This window comes from Aulonocara sp. 'chitande type north' Nkhata Bay, linkage group LG15 (genome assembly GCF_057382095.1).
Source record: "Aulonocara sp. 'chitande type north' Nkhata Bay isolate Kocher_YH1m ecotype deep benthic linkage group LG15, A_spYH_male_GT1.1, whole genome shotgun sequence".
In the NCBI taxonomy this organism is placed as follows: Eukaryota; Metazoa; Chordata; class Actinopteri; order Cichliformes; family Cichlidae; genus Aulonocara; species Aulonocara sp. 'chitande type north' Nkhata Bay.
In genome coordinates, this window is record NC_141358.1 from 16,149,094 (window position 1) to 16,173,569 (window position 24,476).

At 41.3% G+C, this 24,476-nt stretch overlaps 2 protein-coding genes across 6 annotated transcripts in view; one reads left to right on the plus strand and one right to left on the minus strand.

Moving 5' to 3' along the window:
• Nucleotides 1–5,096, plus strand: part of extl3 (exostosin-like glycosyltransferase 3) — a 40,248-nt gene extending 35,152 nt beyond the window's left edge. For all 3 annotated transcript variants that reach the window (XM_086264605.1, XM_086264607.1, XM_086264606.1), the window contains exon 6: nt 1,208–5,096. In XM_086264605.1, coding sequence (XP_086120731.1) covers nt 1,208–1,417 — 210 coding nt within the window. In that variant the 3' untranslated portion in view covers nt 1,418–5,096. The remainder of the gene's footprint in view (nt 1–1,207) is intronic.
• On the minus strand, nt 1,980–17,139 carry LOC147312838 (synaptotagmin-14-like). 3 transcript variants are annotated; one of them, XR_015125091.1, is made up of 8 exons: nt 14,808–17,139; nt 14,455–14,592; nt 11,784–12,043; nt 11,022–11,459; nt 10,406–10,586; nt 9,963–10,019; nt 7,722–8,152; nt 1,980–7,614 (listed from the first exon to the last, which is right to left on the minus strand). XR_015125091.1 is itself a non-coding variant. In XM_086264608.1 (8 exons), the coding sequence occupies exons 2-8, from the start codon at nt 15,712–15,714 to the stop codon at nt 7,836–7,838; spliced, it is 2,298 nt and encodes a 765-aa protein (XP_086120734.1). In that variant the 5' UTR covers nt 15,715–15,773; nt 17,005–17,138; the 3' UTR covers nt 1,980–7,835. The 3 variants fall into 3 exon arrangements, 2 of the variants coding, with proteins under 2 accessions (XP_086120734.1, XP_086120735.1); XM_086264608.1 differs by having other exon boundaries at nt 1,980–8,152; nt 14,808–15,773; nt 17,005–17,138; XM_086264609.1 differs by lacking the exon at nt 9,963–10,019 and having other exon boundaries at nt 1,980–8,152.
• Nucleotides 17,140–24,476: the final 7,337 nt, after the last annotated feature.

The following is a 24,476-nucleotide window of genomic DNA, read 5'->3' on the forward strand; positions in this document are numbered from 1 at the left end:
GAAATTATACAATGCTAGAAACAAACGATGGACATGTTTGTCAGGAAAGTCAGCATGGGCGTGGTTAAAAAGATGCACTGTTTTTGCAGCACATAGTCATGTTTCAAACAGTGTTGTTTTAATAGTTTCAAAATAAAAGCAGACCACTTCACTGCTGCAATAACCTGATAAAAATGAGAGCAAATTGTAAATCAACTGGTATTTGTAGCACCTTTCTACTACAAGACTCAATCAAGTGCTTACGAAGAGTCACACACACTCACGCTTTGATGGATGCATCCCTGGAGGAGTCAGGGTTCGATCCACCAACGTTGGTTTTATATTAATTTCCCTGTTCGCCTTCCGTGCTCCCTCCGACTCTTTTTCTTTTCCCGTGCAGAGTTTTCAAAAGTTGCTTCAGTTTTTCCAGCATCAACCATTTCAGCTGCTTTGGAAAATCTATCAACTGCTGCTGTAGGAAAACAGAAACGTTATCCTCTTTCTGCTTTGGCTACGTGATCAAGCCTTTGTTTACCCCTTTGTTTAGAGTAGATGTCCTACCACATTTGGTACAGGGCATCAGTGAGCTACTGGATCTTCCACAGTTCACTTCCATACATTAACATCTCAGCGGTTCACAGCTGGATTCAGGTGTGGGGAATGTGGGGTCCAGTCGGTGGCATCAGTGTCCTCATGATCCAGGTAGTGCTTACAAACCCTGACTACGTTAACCTGGGCGTTGTCCTGCACCAGGAGGAATGCAGGGCCCACTGCACCAGTATTAGGTCTGAGGGTTTCATCCCTGTACTGATGGCTAGAATCTCGAGGTCTGTGTGACTCACATGATCACTGATTCACTGCCAAACTGGTCACGCTGGATAATTTTGCAGGCAGCACAAAGTTTGCCACGACATCTCCAGACGTTTTCACATCTGTCACATATGCTCAACATAAAGCTGCTCATCTCTGCAAAGAGAACAGGACATAGGTGGGAGACTTTCCCGTTCTGGTGTTCTCTGGCGTTTGCCGATCAAGCTACGGGGTTTAGCATGTATTAAATCATGGTGCATTTAATGATGATTAATGGCTGTCTATTAATGATAAACTTCTTCCCTCTCACAGCAATGTTGTGAAGCACCACTTGCTGAAACTACATATAATTACATTTCAGTAATGCAAACTCGAGTTTCTTACATTTTAAGCACTAACCCCCTGCTGTCTATTTTAGGTGACGTCTCGTTGGACTTTCCGCTGTCCGGGCTGCCCTCAGGCCCTTTCGCACGACGACTCGCATTTCCACGAGCGACACAAGTGCATCAACTTCTTCGTCAAAGTCTACGGCTACATGCCGCTGCTGTACACGCAGTTTCGTGTGGACTCGGTGCTGTTTAAGACTCGATTGCCCCACGATAAGACCAAGTGCTTCAAGTTCATTTAGCGTCTGGGCGAGCGTCAGCAAAGAGCCAAAAGCAGGGTGAACTGAAGGAGTGAAAAACAGCACCTTCCACTGCAAGCAGTAATAAAGATGGATGGGTGGGCTGCAGGGCAAATGGAAAGTAAGCCCAGAAAGACAAGTTAAAAGCTGTTGGCTGGCGGTCTAATCAGCAACACTACTGAAAATGTGAGGAGTGGAAGCTGGAAGGGACCACTGCCAACAAAAAGAAGCCTTTTCAGTGGATGTCACTCTTTTTTCCCCGTGTTCTCTAATCATGCTCAGTCATCAAACCACTAGCTGCAGATGTCATTTGCACCTCTTAACCGCCTGCTGAGGAGCGAGGGCGGGGTGTACACAGTGTACAGAAATTCTCCCAGGTTAGCAACACCTGATAATGGGGTTGGCGAGTAACTGACAGATGCCAGGCTGCGTTTGACCCAGCAGACTTTTAACGGTTTCAGCTGAGAGATCAAACAGCACACGGCCGCCACTACGATTTTGTTTTACGGTTACAAACTGTACGTCTTGTACATGTATATGAGCGAAGCACTGAAGGTCAGAAGTATTTTATTGATCTTTTTTTTTAATGATGTCGTTTAAGTGTAAATCTTTATGTGGAGTGAACCTTTTCCACAGCCCCTGCCTGTGGGAGATCAGGCAGGACCTCGATTGAAAGTCAGCCCAATCATGTTTTAAGTATCGTCGAGTGCTCAAGGAGGAAAATTCACTTCAGCGGTCACCATAATGCCTCAAATTTGTCATGAAAACCAGCCACCATGTTGTCATTTCATATTGCTTACACGATCTGGACTCGGTGGAAGTGTTTGAAACAGCTTGATTTTTTTTTTTATACTATGATGTTTGTAAAATTAGACGTTAAAAAGTAGTATCGGCTAATCAATGTTCGCAGGTAAAGTGCAACAAAGTCAAGAATAACAGCTGCCAAAATCAACAAAACATTGACTTTATTATTGCTGAAAGTTTTCAGTGACGGTCAGAATTATGGGAAAATCTTAAAGAGAACAATGATGTTTTGTTTAAAAACACTTACTTTGTTTCTGGTGGAGAAGTGGAGCAGGATATCAATCCCTTTCTCCAAACAGGCTCTTAAATATTAAATCAAAGCCAACAGCTGATGACCCTAACGTAGCATAAAATAAAGACTGGAAACTACCGTGGCTCTGCTTAATGGTACCAAATACTGCCCAATTGCACCTGTAAAGCACACTAAATAATCCAATGGTTCTCAAACTGTGGGGCCAGCCCCACTCTTGGGGCATAGACCCCCTGAAGGCGGGGCTTGGAGGACAAGGAAAGAACTCCGAGCTAAAGTGAATGGAGATGGGTTTTGTATTGTAAATAAATTGACGCTATGACGCTGACATTTATTTTACTTTAACATTAAACTTGTTATTGTCACAGACAAGTGGGAGTGATTGAATTGCGTTTGATTCGTGTATTGCTTTCCACCTGCTTTAATACTGATGATTATGTCGGCGGGCTTGTGTATGTTCTCTACAGAGGAAATAAAAAGAGGAGGATGATGGGGAGAAAATGTGTAGTCAGGTCCACAGTAGTGTATATATACCACCAAGGAGAGCAGCCAATCATATTCAACCTTGCTAACACAGCAGCGAATGAGCTTATCAGCAGAAGGGGTAAACAGTATTGAGTCATAACATTTGCCTGGCTCTTTAATCCCCTTCTTACAGTTAATAGGAACCGTACACCAACAAGATGACATTAGCAAACTTGACGGTTGTAAATTCCTGGCCTGATGGGCGGCTGGGTTTGTATACAGTAGTGTAAAACCCTGGGTGTTGGGCATGTTATAAAAGCTTTGAGAACCATTGAATGAACCCTTTTTGATTCATTTTATGGGGAGATTTGCTAAGATGTTTATACCGTTTCCAGTCTTTGCATTAAGCTAACAGCTGCTGGTTGTAGTTTGTTCAGTCACAGTAAGGAAAACAGGTGTTGGAAACTATCGCAGACAAGTTGCACTCATCAGCCCTGACTGACTCAGATTGATTGCAGTCAGTTACCACAATCTGTCTTCATTTGTAACTTAGGCAGCACTTCTGTGCAAGCCTTTGCCAATCTGTCAGAGTGATTGCATTCGGTTGAAGTCACACCACGACTGTTTGGAGACGGGTTGGGTTCTAATAGGCAACTGGTGCAGTCTCCTCTGAATCAAAAGTGCCCAGAGTTTGAGGGTGCTGCTTACTCAACCTGTAGGCAACCAGTTGCAAAAATGCAACAACAAAAAAAAAACTTCAATGTTTTTTTGTTTTTTTTTCATAGTCACAAGCAGGTTGCCATCCTATTTTTACTCCAGTGTGACCGAGCCATAACAAATATGAGCTTGCTTTCCACCAGCTGGCAAGCCTGTTTTCTAAACTGTACAACTTGTCTTTAAACACTTCTGACTTTTCAGTACAGGTATTCAGTATGTTCCACCATAATCACGTCATCCCTCTGCAGAGAACTCTCCCACCTCGGACAGAAAAGTCACTTTACAGTGTCGCCATATTGGTTTCACTTCATCTTCGACTGTTGCTTGATGAATGTTTTCTTTGCCAAATAGGTACGTTGTCTGCTGCTTTCCAGCGTAGTTTGCAGGTGCAGATACTAGGTGGTACACCCTGGTACACCCACTTCCACTCTGCATGGTACTTGACCAGGAGTCAGTCCACTGGAACCCAATCCATCATGTACGAGTGCTTTATTTGACCTTGTCAAGACTTAATTCATGCAATCTAAATAAAAAGCATAAGATTCTTATAAATGTCATTCAGATTATGTTCTGTGAGGATGTTTTTATCAAACAAAATGTCATAAGGCCAGGGTTCCTGTGTATTTATTGAATATATTACTGAAAAAGATTTGTTTTTTAAACCGATACTGAAACATGCAATAAACTGTCAAGATATTGTAGTTTAATAGACCTGAAAACAAAGAAATCTCAACCTGACTGTCAAACTTGTCATTGCCAAAGAAAACTAGCTGGTGCCACTGACTGAGAGCTAACGGATGACTTGTTTTTAAAAAGATTAACTTGCAAACAGATAGTGAGGGGACAATAGTGGAGTTTCTTTAAATCCAAATCGCCTGCTCCATATTGCTACTCTTGCTCCGTAATCCCTCCAAGTGAAACATAAAAATGTTGGATCAGGCCTTTTTACCCAAGAGGGATAAACACGGAGCCAGATTTCTAATTAGTGTGGGCGAAAATGGCTGCGCAGAGTCCAAATTTCCACTTTGTGTTGCTGCACTGAACTAGAAAAACCCGCCTGGCTCCTAACCTCATCACGTCTGAACACTTTTATTGGCACTCCAGGGGCCTCATAATTACCTGGCTGACTCTAAAACAGTCCTCGGGGCTCTGTTGGGGTCAGCTGGTGTTCCTCCGGTCCCTGTAGTTCCCACCCTCGAGGATCTGTGGCACAGCTGGTTTTCTGTGGCTCGGAGCAGGATGCATTTGCCTGGAAGGCTGCAGTCACTCTGCTAGGTGTAGAGTTGTGAAAAAGGAAAAAAAAAAAGTGCTCCTGGGTCTGATCCCCAGCTGTGGGCGACCTGCAGCGTTGTACCAGACTGATGACTGATGACAGCGTCAAACATACCATTGAAGGCCAGATGAATGGAAATAAAAGCTCTCAACGTTGTTAAAAAAAATATGACTCTTGTCCTTATTCAGGTGTCTGTTGGAAATCTGCTCCTTAGACTTGGATCAGGACATTTTGGGAAGTAATTATTTGCTCTTTAGTGGAGTTCTGTCAAGGGGGGAGGTGCTGCATATATTGGCAACCTACTACTTCCCAGAAATTTCCCATTTCTGACCACAATGCACTAATAGTTGGAGTTCCTACTTGGTAAACTTTGGTGGGGCTTCTCAGCTTTGACGTTAATATTTTCCATCATTCCCCGAAATGACAGCTTTTTTTCCAGGTAATAAAACTAACCACCTACCTTCAGGTGACCTTTTTAGCTCTTTGGTGTCTTCGGTTAAGTGAACAACACTTACCTGTTTAACTTCTTACTAATGCAAATATCTCATCGGCTCAAAATAGTCTCACTGTTTTTACGGTTTTCTTAACAAGTCAGAGTGCTCGGTCCTAAAAAGGCCTCCAACGTCACAACCTAACCTCAACCTAATAGAGCACTTTTGGAATGTGGTGGAACGAGAGATCCGCATCATGGATGTGCAGCTGCGTGACGCTATCATGTCAATATGGACCAAAAATATCTGAGGAATGTTTCCTGCACTTTGCTGAATCTACGCTATGAAGAACTGTGCCTAATAAAGTGTCCAGTGAGTCATTTTTCTCAGAAATAAAACACTGTTTGTTCCACTTTGTGCGCAGATCAAAAATTTGTAAATGACTTTTCCCCCCTTTGTGGTTTTTTTGAAAATTAAGGCAGAAACCTTAAGAGATGTGAAACATATATCATGTAGTTACCAGTTGTTCATAACCTGCTACACAAAAATTTGATTTGTCGGGCAGACCTTTATATCTTTAGTCACAGCCACTTCCAGGGCTGCCTGCTGTGTGTGTGTCACAAAACTAACTCAGTGGCCAGAGTTGGGAATGAGAGGCAGGTGTTTGAAGGAGGAGAGCATTACAGCACCATGTGCTGATCTGGAGTCTGGATCTAAGTAAATATTTTAACTATATTTTTACAATGTACTTTAGTAATATTTTTTTTAATGTAATTTTTATGCGAAATGCAGAATGATCCATCTATCCAGCCAGCCCATGAATATTTCATCCCACACTTCGAAAGCAGCTCATTTAAGCAGGAAAACCACAGACCTGGCAACCCTGGATGTTTTCCTCCATTTCCAGTCTTTAGTCTACATTAAGCTGGCTCGGACTGCACATTTGCCATTAAAGCTAACTCTCCAAGAATGCGAACAGGCCTGTTCCCCGATATTGTGTCAATGGTTATCAGTGCTGGCTAAACACAACCTGCACTTTAAAACTTAAGTGCACACCAAACTAAAAATTTTCTGTTATTCCTGATTGTGAAAAAAATGATCATCTATTAGAAAATCTAGATAACATCTGTTTTTTATTAAAACCTGCAAAAACCTCTTTTGAAAACGTAGAAATTGAAATTGGCCCAACAGAAGCTCTAAAGGGACAAGGAGTGGTTGCAGTATTCATAAGTGAGAAGAAGGGTTCAAATCTGACATCACTGGGACAGAGAAAGAAGAATGCGCCCCACACCTCTCGGTTTCAACCAGCAGAAGCAGGGGAAAGGGTTTCATTCACTAATACAAGGGTGTGGCTGTGCAGTCTTCAGCATTCTTATCGCGGGATTTTCTGACTCATAGCTGCTCTTTCAGAGGAGTTTAAAATGGCCTTTGTTCCAGATGAACCCCTTGCCTGGATAATAAGATTTCTCAGTTCTGAACATTTTTTTCCCCGTTTTATTTTAGCCTTTATTTAATAATGAAAATGAGAAAATATGATCATCTCCTTCTTGTGATTTGTTTCGCCACTCAAACTCAAATTACAGCGTACACAGTCGAGGCAGAAACGGCCAGCTTTACTTGGCCTGTGCAGGCTTTTGCATATTCCTCCTCAGCGGGAAGCACCATGTTTCTACATGAATGAACATGGCTGAGTTGTTAGAAGGCTGAATAGTGAAACAGGCTCGATCTGCATTACACAGGAAAGGAAGCTGCTCTTTGATACCGGTGGCATGCAGAGCTGTGTCCAATTCTGTAAGAGACTCGGCAAGCTCAAGAAAGAATTGCATTCCTCTCGTCTAAAGTGGCGTCAGATGCATAGTGCACTGAGTTATGCAAGACCACGAGATAAAAAAGAAAATCTGTCTTTGTTTAACGCACAGCCCACAGAAACGACCATAAAACTGGTAGACTAGGAAGAATAACCCAAGAACCTAAAAGGAAAAACCAATGAATGGATCTTGCATAATGTCATGTGCGTGTAAACAAACTGTATAAAGCATAGCTTGTAAGTATAGCTGCAGCATGTTATAGGCCCTTTGTAACAGTCTTCTTCATTCATTGTCTTTTGTCGGTGGCTACGACTGATTGAGTAATGTCTGGTATGCTGGTGGCAGCTGAAATCCAGAAAAGGAAAGAAGGAAGGAGCCTGCTAGTACTGGACCGAGCTCTTTGGTCCAAGATTCAGAGGCGGAAAAATGTCTGGAAGTGTCTTAACATGGTCCTGTAAACAAGGCGGAAGCAGGAGTCAGCCCATCTGTCTCAGAGAAAGGTGGCAGATTAAAGGGTATTCATGCAGTCTGGCAGTTAAGACGAGGAACCCATGCTCACCTCTCACACCTCTATGCAACACACACAACACACATCCCACAGGGAGTTTTCTTGCGTTCCGAAAATGTAGAGGGAATGCTCTTTCTGGAAGTTCGGTCTTGGAAAATCGTCATCCTATGTGTCGGTGAGGGTGTGCCAGTGGCAGACCTGCTGTCCCTCAGCCTCCTTCATCTCTGTCCAGTGGGCCTGCTGCTCCTCGCTGGTGCTGTTGAGGCCCAGGGAGACCCAGCCCAGCCTCTCCCTGGGCCTCATGCTGCTCCGGCGGCAGAACACCGACACCACTAGTGACACCTCGGACAGCTGGAAGAGCGCCACCTGGAACACGAATGTCTCCTTGTAGATCGGATTGGGCTGGCCACGGCAAACGGCCGTCTTACACTTGGACATCTCCTTTCCCTTTGAGTCCAGCATGGTCAGCTTCACATAGGTGTCTGAAAGGAAGCATTGGAGGAGAGAAGTGAGACATTGCCATCAAGTGGTCGGACATGTGTACTACAGCAGGAGGTACGGAGTGTCTTTTAATAATAGCTCTCAACACCAAGAACGCTATAATTGCCTCACTCCTAAAACTCATGCTGCTGGTGGATTTTTTTTAAACTGTGGAACTCTTTGAAAACTGCAAATGAAGTCCCATTAATCTATTTCATATTTGCTGGCAGCAGATTTCTGAAATATTCTGCACATAAATTATAAATGATGCCAAAGGAAAGTGACCTTTAGAACATGCAAGCAAGTCAGTGCAGGGTAGAAAACTAAAAACTTTGTGGCTTGCGAAGGACTACTGACTGACATGACTGACATTTCTGGGAAGCTACTTTCTTGCCAAGATACTGATCTCTATCAGCTTAGTAAATATGGAGTTAGAGCCTGGAGAAAGTTGGATTATCTCAGAGTAACAACAGGAGAAAACAGCAAACCAGCCAAGGGCTGACCTAATTTAACTAATTCTGTAGAGTCAGTCTAATGCTCCTCTGACTGTGCCACTTCTCATGTTAGCAAGCTGTTCCCTCGATGCTTACATTTGGAAACAGCAAACTTGGTTTACTGAGGTTACTACTAAAAAAACAACTGTGTCTGTTAAACTAAAAACACATTAAACGTTAATAAAAAAAAAACCTAAATGAAATGCACTACATGGATCTGCACTATTAGCCAAAAGTTTCCTACCAATCAAATCTTTAATCCAACAAATGTTTTTGTAACTGACATTCGTTCACCACATTAATGCACAACTAGCTGAGCTCCCAGCTCTAGATTTATATATATAACATAAAGAAGTGAGAGCTGAATTCACCCTGTCTGACAAGAAAGCAAAATGCTGAAGTCTGGCCTCAGAGGACCAAACCTAAGAATGCTACAAACTGGTACCTACGGTGCGTAATGTAGTGCACAAAAGTCTTGATCTACCTCCCATTTCTTTATATTTTGCAAGAAAGAATGAATGAAATGTGCAAATAAATACATGGAAACATGCAGTAAATAAGGGAAATAAAACAAAGTTTGTAAAATTCTAACAAACTTGGTATGACCACCTTTGTTCTTCAGCGAAGTCTGAACTCTCATAGCCAAGCTTTCTTGTAATTTCTCCAAGTAGTCTTCTCCAGGCTTCTTAACAGACGTTTAAAGCTCTTCTTTGGATGTTGCCTGCCTTTTGTTCTGTTCTCTGTCAACATGATCCTACACTGCTTCAATAATGTTGAGGTCTGGACACTGGGGAGGCCATTCCCCATTAAATTAGACCTGCTTGCACTGATTTTCAGTTCAGTTCTTGCGTAATTTGGCATACCTCATCCTTTTCTCCTCGTTTCCCTTCCTTAAGAGTGGTTTCTTGACAGCAACATTTCCACTGAGACCACTTCTGCTGAGGCTTCAGTGAACAGTAGATGAATCAACTCAAGTTTCAGATGCATCTCCTGCAAACGCGGTGCTAGATTTTTTCTTAGTTTGCAAGGATGGGACTCATAGCATTCCTCTGAAAATGGTCAGGTACAAGGACTGGACTGAAAATGAGTGAAAAAGCCTCCAATGCCCAACAAAAAGCTCTGAAGGTCCTTCAGAACGCCTGGAGAACATTGCTCAAGATCACTTTTAAAAATTACAATACAGCCTGGCAATATAAAGAGAAAAATGTAAAGGAATGGGAGATGGGGCAATACTTTTACACAGTTCTACACATCTGTACAACCCTCACCAAATCTACAAACGTACAGAAAGCTTACATTTAGTTTACTTTTGTCTTACCTCTCATGATATAAAGCTGTCCCCCTACGATTTGTTTTACACAACAAAACAGACCATCTGTGGCAGACACACACCATAGCACACACACCATTGGAAAGAAGAAAGAGGGGAAGCAGTTTAAAGATTTCAATATACAGCAGAAGGTCAGCTTTCACGGGAAGCACGGCGAGCATGACAAGCAGCAGGTCCTTCAGCATTTTGGCTTTAATAGCTTAGGTTATTAAAAAGCTGGTGTTCGTGCCAGGAAACGTTCAAATGTAATGATCCTCTATTTGCTTCTGTTGCATGCTGTTGGAAGTCCTGCCCATCTGCTCGGCCCAAACAATAGCCTGACATATCAGCACCCATTGGGGGAAGAGAAGTTTAACTGAACAATTTACAGCGTCATTCCACACTTCAACCCACGCTGGCACAAAAGCCCAAAGTTAAATATATGTACTTACTGACGGGTTTATCAGATGCTGTCGTTTTGAAGTGATTTCCCTTGATTACCTCAGCTGAGAGCTGCCCTGTGGCAGAGTTGTAGATGAGACCCAGGAGGATCTCGGGTGTGGATGAGTCTTCAGTGGAGCGATAGGACAGAGCCCCCGCACTGCGAGACACGCTCACCACAGAGCCACAACCCTGGCGAGGCAAAACCCAGAGGCACTTTATTTGAGTCAATTACCACTTAATCATCAATTAAAACAATAAGAAGCCAATAATTCATTAATCAACCTAGGAGTTAGGAGGGGCAGTTTGAGAGTGTGACAAAGACAGATTTCTGAATCTGTAGAGAATGATGGTAGAAATGTAACTTTCAGTGGAAAAAAGCATCAAAACTTATTCACCAAAACTTTTAAATGTTTTTTAAACCAATTTAAATGGTGACACTATACATGCAGTTTTTATGTCCTAGATGCCCACAGTTGCTTCTTAATAACTGCTCAAATAAAAAATAAAATAACTGCTTCTACAAGGATGTGTAGATGAAGGAATGCTGAAGATACTGATAAATAAAGTAGAAATGGTGTACAGCTGATATTTGAGATGTAAAGTATATTTAAAAAGTGTTCTCACTGTAAGTTCAGAGCCAGGCTCCAGGGTGACAGGTAGAGCAATTTTGCCCTGCAGGTTGAGCTTCGTCAGGTAGAACACCTTCTCTCCCAGGACCTTCTCTTTTTTCATCCGTCTGATGCTGTACAGGCGGAAGCGAACAGCATAGTCTCCCAGGGCCTCCTGCTCCACCCTGGAAAACTTGAATGTTTCTGTGAAGATGGGACACGGGCCCTTCTGAACGCCGGTCTTAGCACGTTGCTTCTTGGTGGGCAGCAGGACCAAGTGGACCTGCCACGAGATGTTGCCGGTCTGTTTGAGAGCAGGAATGTCAGTTGCAGCTGTGACAGTGACGGCCAGCCACTGCTCACTGGAATCGTACTCAAAGGCGACATCCAGGGTGCCGTATTTGGCGAGGGGCTCTGGCTCGTAGGCAGTGGGAAGCGGAGGACCAGAACCATCCTGAATGTACAGAAAAGAAAAAACAATTTCCCCCTCCTTTATGAATTTTACTTTAATTTCTGGAATGTTATTAATTTTTCCCCATTCTGACATAGTATTAGAACACTCAAATAATTAAGTCAGTTCAGAGTGTATTTCCACATTTTTACAGAAAATACACAACAAAAAAATGAAACTGTTGTCAGCGAACGTATCACCCAGCCCTTCCTGTAAGTGTTGATGAAGTGTTGCTCCCAACTTTGATCATTCCATCAAACTACAGGGCATCCAAAACAAACTGCTTACACACAGAAAAGACAACAAACAGTAGGTCTGATCTCCCACCTCTGGCCCTAGAACAGCAGTGCTGTCACTGGGTATGTCCTCATCACAGGCTTTGTTGAGGTAACTCTCTGTGTCCTGGTCCCCGCTGGCCTCGCTGGAGCAGTGGGGGCTGTCACAGTGCTGTGTGGACAGCGCCCTCCTGACCCCTCGCCCTGAGCGGGATCGAGAACCCACGCAGGCCCCTGAGCCCTCGTCTTGGTACGGTGGAGGCTGAGGTTCACCGAGCGAGGAATCTTTCTTTATCCTCTGGATGCTGCTGGCTGCTCTCACGACAATGACAAAGAGGGATGCAGAAGGAGTGTTACTGGAGTCGTACTGTGCTCTGCATGGAAACTCACTAGGTATGCAACATACAGTCTAGCGACATACAGTGTCTCCTCAGTCTTTGCAAACCTATATTGTCATTTTAAATTCTTGTTAAATCTTGGAAAAACAATATTTCATGTACTAATATAGTGGTGTCAACCATAAGGTCTGGGGGCCATAATCGGCCTAGCAAAGACTCTAGTCTGGCCCACTAGATGGAAAATTATAAGACGTGCAAATATATTTAGACTTTTATTGTATTTTCATACATTTTACACCTTTTCCTACTGATAAAGCCACCCCCAACCACTGTGCTTTATACTACTACTCCTGTTTTTGTGCTATTTAATGTAGAAATGTGTTTTTGTTTTTAACAGTGAGTCCACTTTTTTTAAGGGAATAAATGGAAAACTAAGTTTTATAATTTTATAATTCCAGGGTAGTCTGGGAAATGAACTACCAGAACTTTTGTCATTTTATACATTTATCATGTAGTTTAACTGTTCAGGCCCACTTATGGCCAAAATATACAAAGAAAACATTCCCTGTAAGCCAAAAGAGAAAGTAAAGAAACACATTCTCACTCATTATGTGTTTATACAGCTCTCTGCACTGAATCATACTTGGCTCTCTTCCACAGCATGTCTTTTGTCCTGTTTTCCTCCTCCTACCCCAACCAGTCGCGGCAGACGGCCGCCCCTCCTTGACCCTGGTTCCGCTATAAGCTTCTTCCTGTTAAAAGGGAGTTTTTCCTTCCCACTGTCACCAAAGTGCTTGCTAACAGGGGGTCATATGATTGTTGGGTTTTTCTCTGTATGTACTATTTTACGGTATACCTTACAATATAAAACGCCTCAAGATGACCGTTGTTGTGGTTTGGTGCTGTATAAATAAAACTGAATTGGACTGAATTGTAAAGAAAGCTCTTAGAACATTAGTTAGTTATCCCAACTGGCAAAGACGCACAGTAAACAAGGTCAGACAACAATAAGGGAGAAACAAAATGACAAACAGAACAACGCTGTCATCCCTTATGTAGCAGGTTTATGGGATAAACTCAGGAAACTCTTCTCCAAGCACGACATCCCAATGCACTTCACACACAGCCATACACTCAGACAAAAACTGGTTCATCCCAAGGACAAAACTCCCAAACACGAACTGAACATCGTAGTGTATGCAGTGCAGTGAGGAGTGCTCAGACCTCTACATTGGAGAAACCAAAAAGCCACTTCATAAACATAGAAGAGCCACCTCGACAGGACAAGACTGAGCCGTACATCTGGATCTAAAGGACAAAGGTCACTCTTTCGAGGATGTCAATGTCCACATTTTGGACAGAGAAGACAGATGGTTTGAAAGAGGATGAAAGAAGCCATCTTTGAACAGAGGGTGTGGCTTACAACACCAACTGTCTGCCACCTAAAATGTAGTTTTGAGATCCCTTTCCAGGTGCCTTTAATTCCCATTAATACCTTGCAATGGTTTCACATGAAACCTCTGCTGATAATAACCCACACCCTTTTTCACACTTTGGCTCGTGTGATGAGGCACATGATCAATACTGGCTCCTTATTCATATTCATATTAAATCTATTCATTAAATATGCATCCTGTGATTTTTTTCCTCATCACAATATTTGACAAAAGCAGCTTTAATTAAAACATTTAAAAGATCATTTTACAACAATAAAGATCAACACCACATTATGTTTGTGCAGTAAAAAATGAAGATACAGCCAGTTAGGTTAGATTGGCCTGGCATCTGAAACCTGGCAGGTGAACACAACACAATCAAAACATATCACTGCATAAAGATAGAAATAGTGGCTTTTAGAGATTGTAGCATGAGAATATTTGTTACTTCTGGATCAATCTGGGTGAGTTTTTCCCCATTAGTCCTGAGGGTAGTGTCATTATTGAATTATAACCAGATTCATGTATTTGGGTGTTAGACTGCTATCAATTTTCTATTCCAAGTCTGGGAAAGAAACCAAATAAATTTTACTTCCTTCTAGTAACAGACATTTAGCACTAACCCAAGATGTTTAGAGAAAAGGACACTTGCCAGAAACTCTCCATATGATCCACCAAAGAGACATTGGGGCTCAATGAAACGAAACCCAAAATATGTAGCTATTTCTATTAATTTAAAAAAAACAAACAGAATAGACACTACAATTACAGATAAATAAACACAAAAAGATGTTATGCATTTGATGTTCCGAGTTTAGTATTTATGCAATCTTAGATGATTCTTGTATGCATTGTGTTTTATGATTCTTATCATATTGTATCTGATTTTGTGGGGTTTTATGTTCAGCGATGTACCGTGTACGTACTTTTCCACTGCATGTGCTCTCACCCTGTTCACTGGAGGCCTCGCTGCTGTATCCTCCGTGCTCAGATGACTGTTTGCGTGTGCTGCTCCATGCAGAGGTTGTGTTCTGCTGGGCCTCGCCCTCTGGAATTCTGTCCTCCTCACTGTCTGATAAAACTCCCTCTGCACGTCACACATGGGCATTAATTCTAGTAAACCACAGATTATAACGTGTGCAATATTTAACGAAGTAAGAAACTCAACCAGTTAAACATGCAGCTGCTGAAACTGGCACACAACAGGTCAAAATTGTGAATTTTAGTGCAAGAACTTGAAAACATGAGCAGAAGAGAAGATCCAAAGGGCAGTGAGGAGAGAGAAGCAGCACACTCTCTAACCTTGGTTTCCTTTCTTTTTCCCCTTTTTGCTCTTCTTGCCTTTGTCCCTCTTTTTTTCCACATCCGAAGCCTGTTCAGTTTTTTTCGAACCCTCTTTTGCGACTTTCCCCTTTTTCTTATCCGACGTTTTCACTCTGGAAGACGATCTATAAAGCTCAGATTCTTCCTCATCGTCTCCCTCTCGCTCAGTGCCATCCTCTACCTTCTCTCCCTCCTCCTCATGATCTTTTTGCTCTTCCTGCTTTGACACCCTGCTTTCACTCTCACAACCAGATGAATGAGGAGTTTTATCATTGTCACCACTTTTTTGCTGAACAGCTGATTGGTCATTTGACTTCTTTTCTGTGTTTTCTAAATCATCAGCCTTCTCCTCTTGAGAGTCTTCTTCATTTCTCGGAGACTTGGCTTCTTTCTCCAGCTGCTTCTGTCTCCTTTCTCTTCTCCTCTGTTCTCTCCTCTCCTGTAGGTCCTTCTCCTCTTTCTTCCTCCTCTCTTCCTCTGCTAACTCGGCTTCTGTCTTTTTAACTCGCCAACATCCGTCCCTCCATTCCCACTCCAGCTGGCTCTGAGTGTTCTCTGCCTCGGTTGTATCACTAGTTTGGCTGTTCTTTGAGCCTGTGTTCCCCCCCTCTGAGTCTCTGGGCATTTGCCACATGCTTTTACTCCCGGACTTGCTTTCTTGCAGGGTGGAATTCTGACCCGATTCCTGGCTGCCGTTTTCTCCATCTTCCTTTTCCTGCACCTTGTCGATGATAGTAGTGACCTGTTCGGTCAGCTGGTCACTGACAGCATAGGTGACATCGCTGACGGCATTGGCGAGATCGTCCACACGACTGGTGACTGAGTCCAAGATGGAGGAAATGTTGACAGATGGGAGGTTCTGCTGGAAACTCTTGAAGAAGGCCATCTCTCAGCCGGGGTTCCTCCTGTCACCGTGCTGATCACTAGATTAGCTCATCAGAGGCACTGACACAACATGTGTTTGTTAGCATGGTGTGCTGGCAGTGTTACAGTGAGTGCTGACATGTACATACGCACCAATATGGTGGTAATAAGAATTATACTCGTTACAGGTCTCATGCTTAGACATTATCGGTCAGTTTCACGGATGTAGAGTAAGCCTAGTCATAGACTAAAAGAAAAATACAATTAAGACCACAAAAATAGCTTTCAGTTCAAAACTTAGACAAGACTATGTGTGTCACAGCAAAAGCAATAAAATGTGTATTATTCTGCCTTCAAAATAAGAAAATACAAAAACTGCAGTGTTACACATTTAATGGTTTAAGCCAACTGTGCTAACTCTTACTTCCTCTACTCTGACACTGTGCTGGTTTTGTCTTGGTGCTTTTTGCAAACAGCACACATTATGACTCGTTTGCAAACCGAACATTCAATAATCATAACAGCCTGAATCCACGGTGGATGAACTGTGGTAATTGTTGGGTCAAGCTTTTTGGCGTCAGCGCTAATACATGCAACCAATTCTACACTGAACAACACATCACCACAATTCACCATCAGCCTTTTATGGCTGAGGGATAACAAGAGTTGGATGCACAAGTTTGAATTTAGTTTGGATTTTCCCTATTCAACCCAGGTTCAAAAAATATACATGCAGGCTAAAATGTGCTTACTTAAGCCTTCTAATAAGTGGTGCTTAAGGTTCTACAATGTCTTAACTTGACAAGGCCAAGGCCTAATTACTTCTCCTTAGTGATCATGATTGACTACAGAAAAATCATTTATTTGACAGAACTCAATGGACTGACCAATACTGAGAACAACAGGAAAGTCCAAGGAACCTTGGTGAAGACCTAAGAAGGACATAAGTATACTTAGACAAGTTGAGAAGGTTTTAATTCTTAATCAGAGAGCAAATTCTGTACAAGTGTACAAATTAAGAAACAAAACAGTAAGCCGAGGTAATAGAATGACATCGTTTTGACTTGGAGAAATGTTGTCTCAGTTCATATGCCGTTGTATTTTTTTTAGCAGAACACAGCTAAGAGGATGCAAAGCTGCCATTAATATCATAATGCAGCAGGTACAATGTTCAGTTTAAGCATGGCTCATAAAGATGTGGACGCGCTGTCATTACAGTGATGCCCACACGATAAAGCCGAGAGCAATCCAAACGTCTGCATAAATTTCTACAGATTTAATAGCGTAATAAATCTTTGAGTGTGTTCAGTACCTGGCTGGTTGTTCTTATAGTCACTGAGATGTGACAGATTGTCAGGACTCTCCATTGACAATTTGTTGTTGAGGTAAAGAAAAAACAGAGCCATCAATGCCATGAAAGCTGCAATGGAAGACAGGACACCCAGGAGCTCGGGAGAGACTGAGGAGAAGAAGAAGAAGAGGAGGAGCCATGAGGAACAAGCAAAGCAAGAACTGACAGAAAAAAAGAAATCCAAATGTTAGACTTAAACAGAAGTAATACCAAACCAAGGTATTTGATTAAGTAAGAAAAAAAGAGCCCCATGTTTTTCTAATAAAAATACACAAGGTGGTTACAAGCTAAAAAAAAAAAAAAAAAAGTCTTTTGATCAGGACTCCTGAAAAGCCGCAAACAACCCCAGTCAAATAATTTGTTTTGTGATAATATCTTAAAGTTGCAATAAAACTCCTGCCATTTTGGCTTGTCAGAGGAGAGTTAGATATTTTTCATTTTAACAGATCCACTTCAAAGGCACACGAGATAAAATCTACAGCACTGTATGTAGGCCAACCATACTTCATGTAACCATGCAGCCCTGTGCTATTTTTATAAGAGCCTCAAAGGGACTGTATCTAACTGAAACCTAGACTCAGCAAACCCAGGGAAAAAAACTGACCGGGCCTTGGTTTAATAGGCTACAACACAGACACAGCACAGTGTAATAGCCAGGAAACGGGGAAGAGAAGGTGGACAGTGAAGCATGAACTGCATTTCTAAAGATCACTTGAAAGGGCAGATTGCTAAATAAGAGACACTGAAACTGAGCGAGTTATAGGCACATATTACTGCCTTAACAAAATTTAATCCCAATAAAAAACTATGGGCATATTCATGAATTAATCCCTCTGCATTTCCATTTTTAAGGATTAGGTTGTTTTATACCCCTAATCCAAATTGTCCAATCACGGCTCATCGATTGTAACTAAGCAAAATACCAGAGCAATAGTATAAAAGAGTTTCGAGGGTTATGTTGAGTTGTTGTGTTATAATGTAACATAGCAGAATTAGATCGCACGTATCTCACAGCAGCAAACAACCAACTTTACACTGCAGTTACTCATTTAAATACTGTCTAAAAACGGCCACAGGCAGCTTTAAGATGCTGCTTCACGTCCCTTTAAGGTGAAATCTTACACTGCTTACTGAAACCTCATTCACAATATTGCCGTGTTGTTCCATTTTCATTTGTGACACATTATATTTGGTGGTATGAGTTTGGTGAAATTGAAGATGACTGTTTGTTTCAACATTAAAACAAAACAAAGACATAAACCTGAGGTATATTTGGGACAACTTGACGGAGCTTGACAGTTGTTACACGTCTGCATTGCAGCAGGTGGTCACATCCTGAGGACCAATCACCCGTCATTGATCAAATTGGTGTAAAAATCTGGTCTCAGATGAGAAAACGAGAGAGGAAAAACAGAGGTATACTTTTGCAAACCTTGTTACTGAACTTATTATGGACCGACTTGTCTCACCATGGCAACAGGCAGAGATGACTATAGCCTGACAACTAGCTGCTGCCTGCTGCAGACTGCCAAAATGGTGAATGCTAAATTCCCAAGAACGGCAAAAGAAGTAGGAGGGAGATAAGAGAGCAATGTGACAACAGAGGCTTACCTCCTCTAAATGAATATCCTCTTTAAAGCCAGCTGTTCCCAAAAAGCACTGCTTCTTAAAGCACTGATAGTAAATGATCTAAGAAGAGGGAGGGAAATAACAAAGTTGTCCAGCTCAAAAGTAATCCTACATGTAACAAATCCCTGACACTTAGTCTGGTCCAGCACTCGCCAGGCTTACGTATCAACTCTCACTCCCGACAGCAGTGTTGATTGAGGCAGAATGACCTCTGAGGCTACGAGAGCAGCAGCCATCTGTCGAAAACGAACAGCTTATGGTCCTGAGCTGCGGCAAGCGATGACACTTCATACATGGCCATATTCTGTAAATGTCAACAGCAGCTGAATAATTCAGACACCTGGGGTAGGTAACCTGAGCCCCCCCCCCCCCCCAAACGATATACACTGGAAAGTGGAGCGGAGCAGCAAAGAGGCCTTTGAAACAGTTCGCCCTCCTGTTTTTACATAATACCTAGGAAAGTGTGATATCTCTCTTAAGAGCAGAGCAGATTAAGGTGGATTTTTTAAAAACTCCGCTCTTTCATCTCATTTTATCCTCCCTGAGTGTGTGTGCATGTGCAATCTGTGTGTGCAAACTGAATAAACAAGATAAAAATAACAGAATAAATCTGTTTCTCACAGCATGTGAACTCAGGCTGAACTCCGGATTCTGAAATGAGCCTCAGGATTCAATCTACCTTTTTTCCCCAGGTAATGACTCCAGCAAGCTAACAAACAAACATGAAAGCACAGCCACCGAAGCATTCATTGAGAAAATAAATAACAGCCTGAGAGAAATGTGAGCTAGTTTGAATGAAGTGTCTGTGTCAAATAAAACAAGGGAAGCAAATTACTCTTTCATGTTCCTAATCTGCTAAGACACAGAATGACTAAAATTTCGACATTGCGAGTGCTTGATTAATTTACTTTGTTTAAAGCTTTAAAACTCAGTGGCGTTTCTGGGACATGCTCGTTATGCAATCTGGAATTGTTGCTTACACATGGACCTCTGATACGAAACAAAACCTCCACTCTGAATAAATCATGAACACACAGCTGCCTTCTTTTGCTGAAGTGAACCTAAACTTGATACGCTGTGCATAATTCACACATGAACCGTGTGCTTACTGAGAAAGCTATAGAAAAGCATTCTATACATCATATTTCAGTAAAAATTCACAAGCAAAAGAGAGTGCCTGGGGGTGGGGGGATGAGCCAGTCTTCTCCAGTCATGCAACAGAAAGGCTTAAAAATGCACGCACAAAGGCCTGCTTAAGAAATGGCATTATATCAAAATTTTATAATCTGCTTACATCAGAAAACTCACAAAATAAAGCTGAAACAAAGATCTGGAAACTTAAATCTTAGCAGAGGATTGAAAATCAGCTTGTGCTGTAATGCATAACAGATGGTGAATACACGTGTCAGATTAACTCGTAACTGGTTAATGCGCACATATGTAGCACCTGCCAAGTGGTAAATTGGTAAGATAAAAAATATATGCACTAAATTCACAGCCGCTAAAGGAATACTTATATTCCCTGTATTTGTTTTAATTGCTGTTATGTTTGCCCTTTTCGTTCATTTCTTCTTGATCTTTTTGCCAGGAGGGATAAAGAGTTCACACATCTACATGTCAAATGATTATTTTATACCTGATGAGGGTAAAGCTTTTACATCTTGAAACAGGACTGGGTAATTAATTTTTCCCCAAGGGTCCATATTAGAAATTGGGGTTGCTGTAGATGGCCTCTACCTATAGCTCAACTCACTTTTGCTCATTTTATAAGCTTATTGGTCCGTCCCTCCACAACAGTCCTAATTTCCCATGTGGCCCCTTGGTAAATATTAATTACTAATCCCTCGTCTACTGTGCAAACAACAATAAAACTAACAAAAACAAAACACTGTCATAGCTTCCATGTTGGAAAAATGAAGCCAATGCATAAGTGCCTTAAAGCTGAATCGTGGTATTGCCTACTCATTCAATGACTAACAACTTGCCAATCGCAAATCATTAGCAAGTTAGCAAGTGGTTCTCAGTCAGACCCATCTTTTCAAATCACATCCGTTTTCTGCAACCAAGATGGTGACAGTGAAAAGGTTTCAAAATGGAACTTCAAAAACCAATGAAATTTTCACAGCAACCACTAGGGCTGTTTGATATAACGATATATACCGGATGACGATATAAAAACGTCTATCGTTTAATTTTACGCTATCGTTTGTTTCGTGGTGTCGCAAAATAAACTGTTTAGGGCAATATTTTTTCATCGTTTTGATGGTCACTGTAGTGGCTATATTAATTTCTTAAAGTTCTCTCTTTCTCTTATATTTAATATAACCACACCACGGACGGAAAAGCGCATGTATTTATACGACAACGACGGTAAAACCATTGCGTCACGTGTCCGCTTGTTTATGTTCCACATAAACCTTTCACAATAAAGCTCAAGATCCTGTTGAGACTTTTCAAAATAAACTGAATCGCGTGAAAGAGCAGATTATTTACGGATGAGAAGCAAAAAAAGAGCCGCCAGGTGCTAAAAAATAAACCTTAGACTCAAACGTTAGAACAGGCTTTTCCCCGCAGCACGCTGTGTAATAAATACTCGCAAAGAAAACGGCGGCCGTTAAAACTTATGTCTAAAAATGTATCGTTTCATGCATCGGCACCCTTGACTCCAGGTACATGACGCCCAGCTGGAAACAGTCCACGCAAGTCGAGCTGCCCGAGATTCACAGAATTTACAAAAAAAATGTAAATTTTTTGTGATTTATATCGATAGATGTCTTATATCGGGATATGAGATTTTGGTCATATCGCACAGCCCTAGCAGCCACAGCCATCTTTAATACTGTCTATGGTTACAACATGAAAACGGAGCATCACAAAATCTTAGAGACAATCCTACTGCGTGCCAACCGCTTGCCTCATTATCAGAATTTAATACAGAGGTGAATTCTACAACTTCTTATTTCAGTTTCTGGATTTGCAGTTATTCATCAGGGCTGATGTCTGTGACATTCAGCATTCAGGAACTCCTTTTTTTGAAGGGAACCCTGTCAGGAGGGCTGATAGACAGGAACAGCTACACTCCTGTGTGGAAAGATCATCCCTGACCTGACCGTTATTCACTGCATCATTCAGAAGTCCATAATCAGTCCAAGATGCTGTAGAACACTTTACCTAGCTGAGTCATTTTCAAATATTTCTTGATATTTAAACTCCAAAGCCTGCTGTTGATCTTAATGTTGATCTAAAACATGATGCCGCCCTTCCTGTCTGGAGATGCAGATGTGGGAAAGAGACCAACGCACCGCAGATGACACTACACAAGAAATCAGAATCATCAGTACATCATCCAAGCAGGATGTTTAAACAGGAATTTACTGCAATAGGATATTTATTATTTCTCTGAACTAACTGCATTTTGTGCTGTTGCATTTTCACATTATTACATATTAAATATTAAATGGCACAGCTAGTCAAAGTGGAAGAAGTGGAAGTGGGATTTAATTATGTCATGTTAAACCCATTTGTATTCTTTAAGTTTTATTGTCTAAAAAAGGAAATCATAAGACTTTTAATATTATGAATATTAAATTAATTAAATATAAATGCAATATTATTGTAAATACCCTGGTTAATTTCTTTTCTTGTTGTTTAACAAAATATACTCTTGAAAATGCACACACGCACGGTTTTAAATGTGTGGTTGCAATGTGGTCTTACCTCGTCTGGCACAGATGAGCTCATGAACACCACAGTTCCTCCCCCCTCCTGTGAGAAAGACGATGTAAAGCTGGGAGTCAGAGTTTTAAATATGACTTTATGCAATGTAGAAACATATGGTCTGTCCTCAGGTTAAATGAGACAGATGAACATGTCAGCAAACATAAAACCAATAGGCTTGAATGACCTTGTTTGCTTTTCGTGGTCTCTGTTTCTCTGTCTTTAATATATTGATGGGTATATTAGCCTATAGAGCAGTGTAGGCTATCATTAATCATCTCTATACCAGTAATAACCACGGGCCACTACAAAGGAACACTTTTAAAAATGCACTCTGCCACAGCTACTCTGAGGCTCAATGATGTCAAGAAGTCATGCATATTAAAGGCAGTAATTATAGCTCCATGCATTTTTTATAAGGCAACTAATAACTCATTGCTGTGATGACTGGCATGGATTCTACAAAGTAATTTCCTGTTTTATTTTGTAATTCCACTTAGCTATGATGCCTTGTCAGTTTTACTCTGTGTCTCTGTTTGTTTTCTGGATATTTTTTTTAATAACGCCTCTTTTTAATTAGCTGTCATTGTCCCTTGTTTATGCATCTCCTGTAAAGCTCTTGCCACTGGCCTTCAGTTCCCAGTCGAGCATTTTTTATTATTGCTTCTCCGTATCCTTTCCTGTAAGTTTTGAGCACAGGGTGGGTTTTGTATTCTAGTTTGATTTTTCTGGAGACATTTACTGCACTGTTTGCTTTGAACTGCCTTCCTGTGTAATCCCTTATTACTCGCCTAGTCACCAAAAAAAACCCCAAACAATTAAAAAGGTAGGGTTCATTGATAGGCGCATTTTAGCCTTATGCTAAACAAGAAAATAGAATATTTCATCTTTCAAATAAATGCTCTTACATCTATTTTAGCCTTGTAGTTCTGTGGTTGTAAGGCTTTCCTTTTCGGTATGTTAAATAGAGGAAAAAGTCCATGTACAGTGACAGATGTGAACCCAACCCTTCAACAAGTCACTAAAAGTTCCTCTGTCAAATTGCTATATTTGGGTCGGCTCCTACAACTATAAGCAACAGCGTAGAAATTTAAAAAATAAAATTACATGAACTATTTCCTCGACAGATGCAAAAGCCCAGGCATGAGTTGCTTTGCTGGAAAATTATCAACATGATTTTGTAACGCAATGCAATGCAATGCAATACGCTGCTCTGTTTGGGTTATGGAGAAATAAGTTTTAGGATTTAGTATTTTCACTGGAATACAATTTCATAATGTGTCAACTGGTTGTTTTACATAATCGCTATGAGGCTTAAGTTAACAGTGCTTCCTCTCCTTCACATCCCCAAGTTTTTACAGTGACACATAATCTCTCTTTGGCTGAACAGTTCAGTATTGAGGCTCCAGTATCACCATTAATTAAGGTGTCTCTACTTAAGAGTTTGGCAAGGTCACGTCTTGGCTCTGAATTTAGGTTTATTATTAAATTAAAAATAGCGGCAATGTGTTTTATACATTCTGAAATTTGTTGCTGAGTTGTCTCAAACCAAGAAACAAAATTTTAGTGCATTAAGAATCCCTTCATAACGTTAAAAAAGGTGTATTAGTTTCTTCACATCCAGGACTGCACAAGATAGTAGAAGTGGCATGAGGTCTTGACTTTAGTGCCAGAGCAAAGAGAAAACTGTGACTGAGGTAGCAGACAGACCTTGAGCGACTCAATTCATTCTATTAATTCATTAGCAGAAATTCTCTGTTGTCTATTCTCACCAAACTTTAGTAATTCTTAGTGTACAACAAGTACTTGCCTTAAAAGCTCAAAAAGAGATGGATTTTTACAATAATAGAAGTAAATGTTGTCACTGTCTGTCTGTGTACAGTTGTGACTCATATTCTGCTTTCACTGAACCAGACTTTAGGTTATATTTCTCCATATTTTCTGAAGGTCCTACAGAGACTTTCTATGGAAACTGCCTGTTTTTCCACTCATTTTTAGTCCAGTTCTCATATCTGACCATTTCCAGAGAATTGCTTTTTTTGTTAAGCCACTTAACACCGACCTATTAGTTAATATAACAATGCCTC

Excerpts from the sequence above, each read along its gene's own strand:
- LOC147312838 (XM_086264608.1), bottom strand. The coding sequence starts at position 15,714 with ATGGCCTTCTTCAAGAGTTTCCAGCAGAACCTCCCATCTGTCAACATT. Across the intron at positions 12,044-14,454 it reads CGAGGCCTCCAGTGAACAGG|CCAGCAGCATCCAGAGGATA; the intron begins GTGAGAGCACAT and ends TCGTGAGAGCAG. Across the intron at positions 10,020-10,405 it reads AGCATCTGATAAACCCGTCA|ATGGTCTGTTTTGTTGTGTA; the intron begins GTAAGTACATAT and ends TGTCTGCCACAG.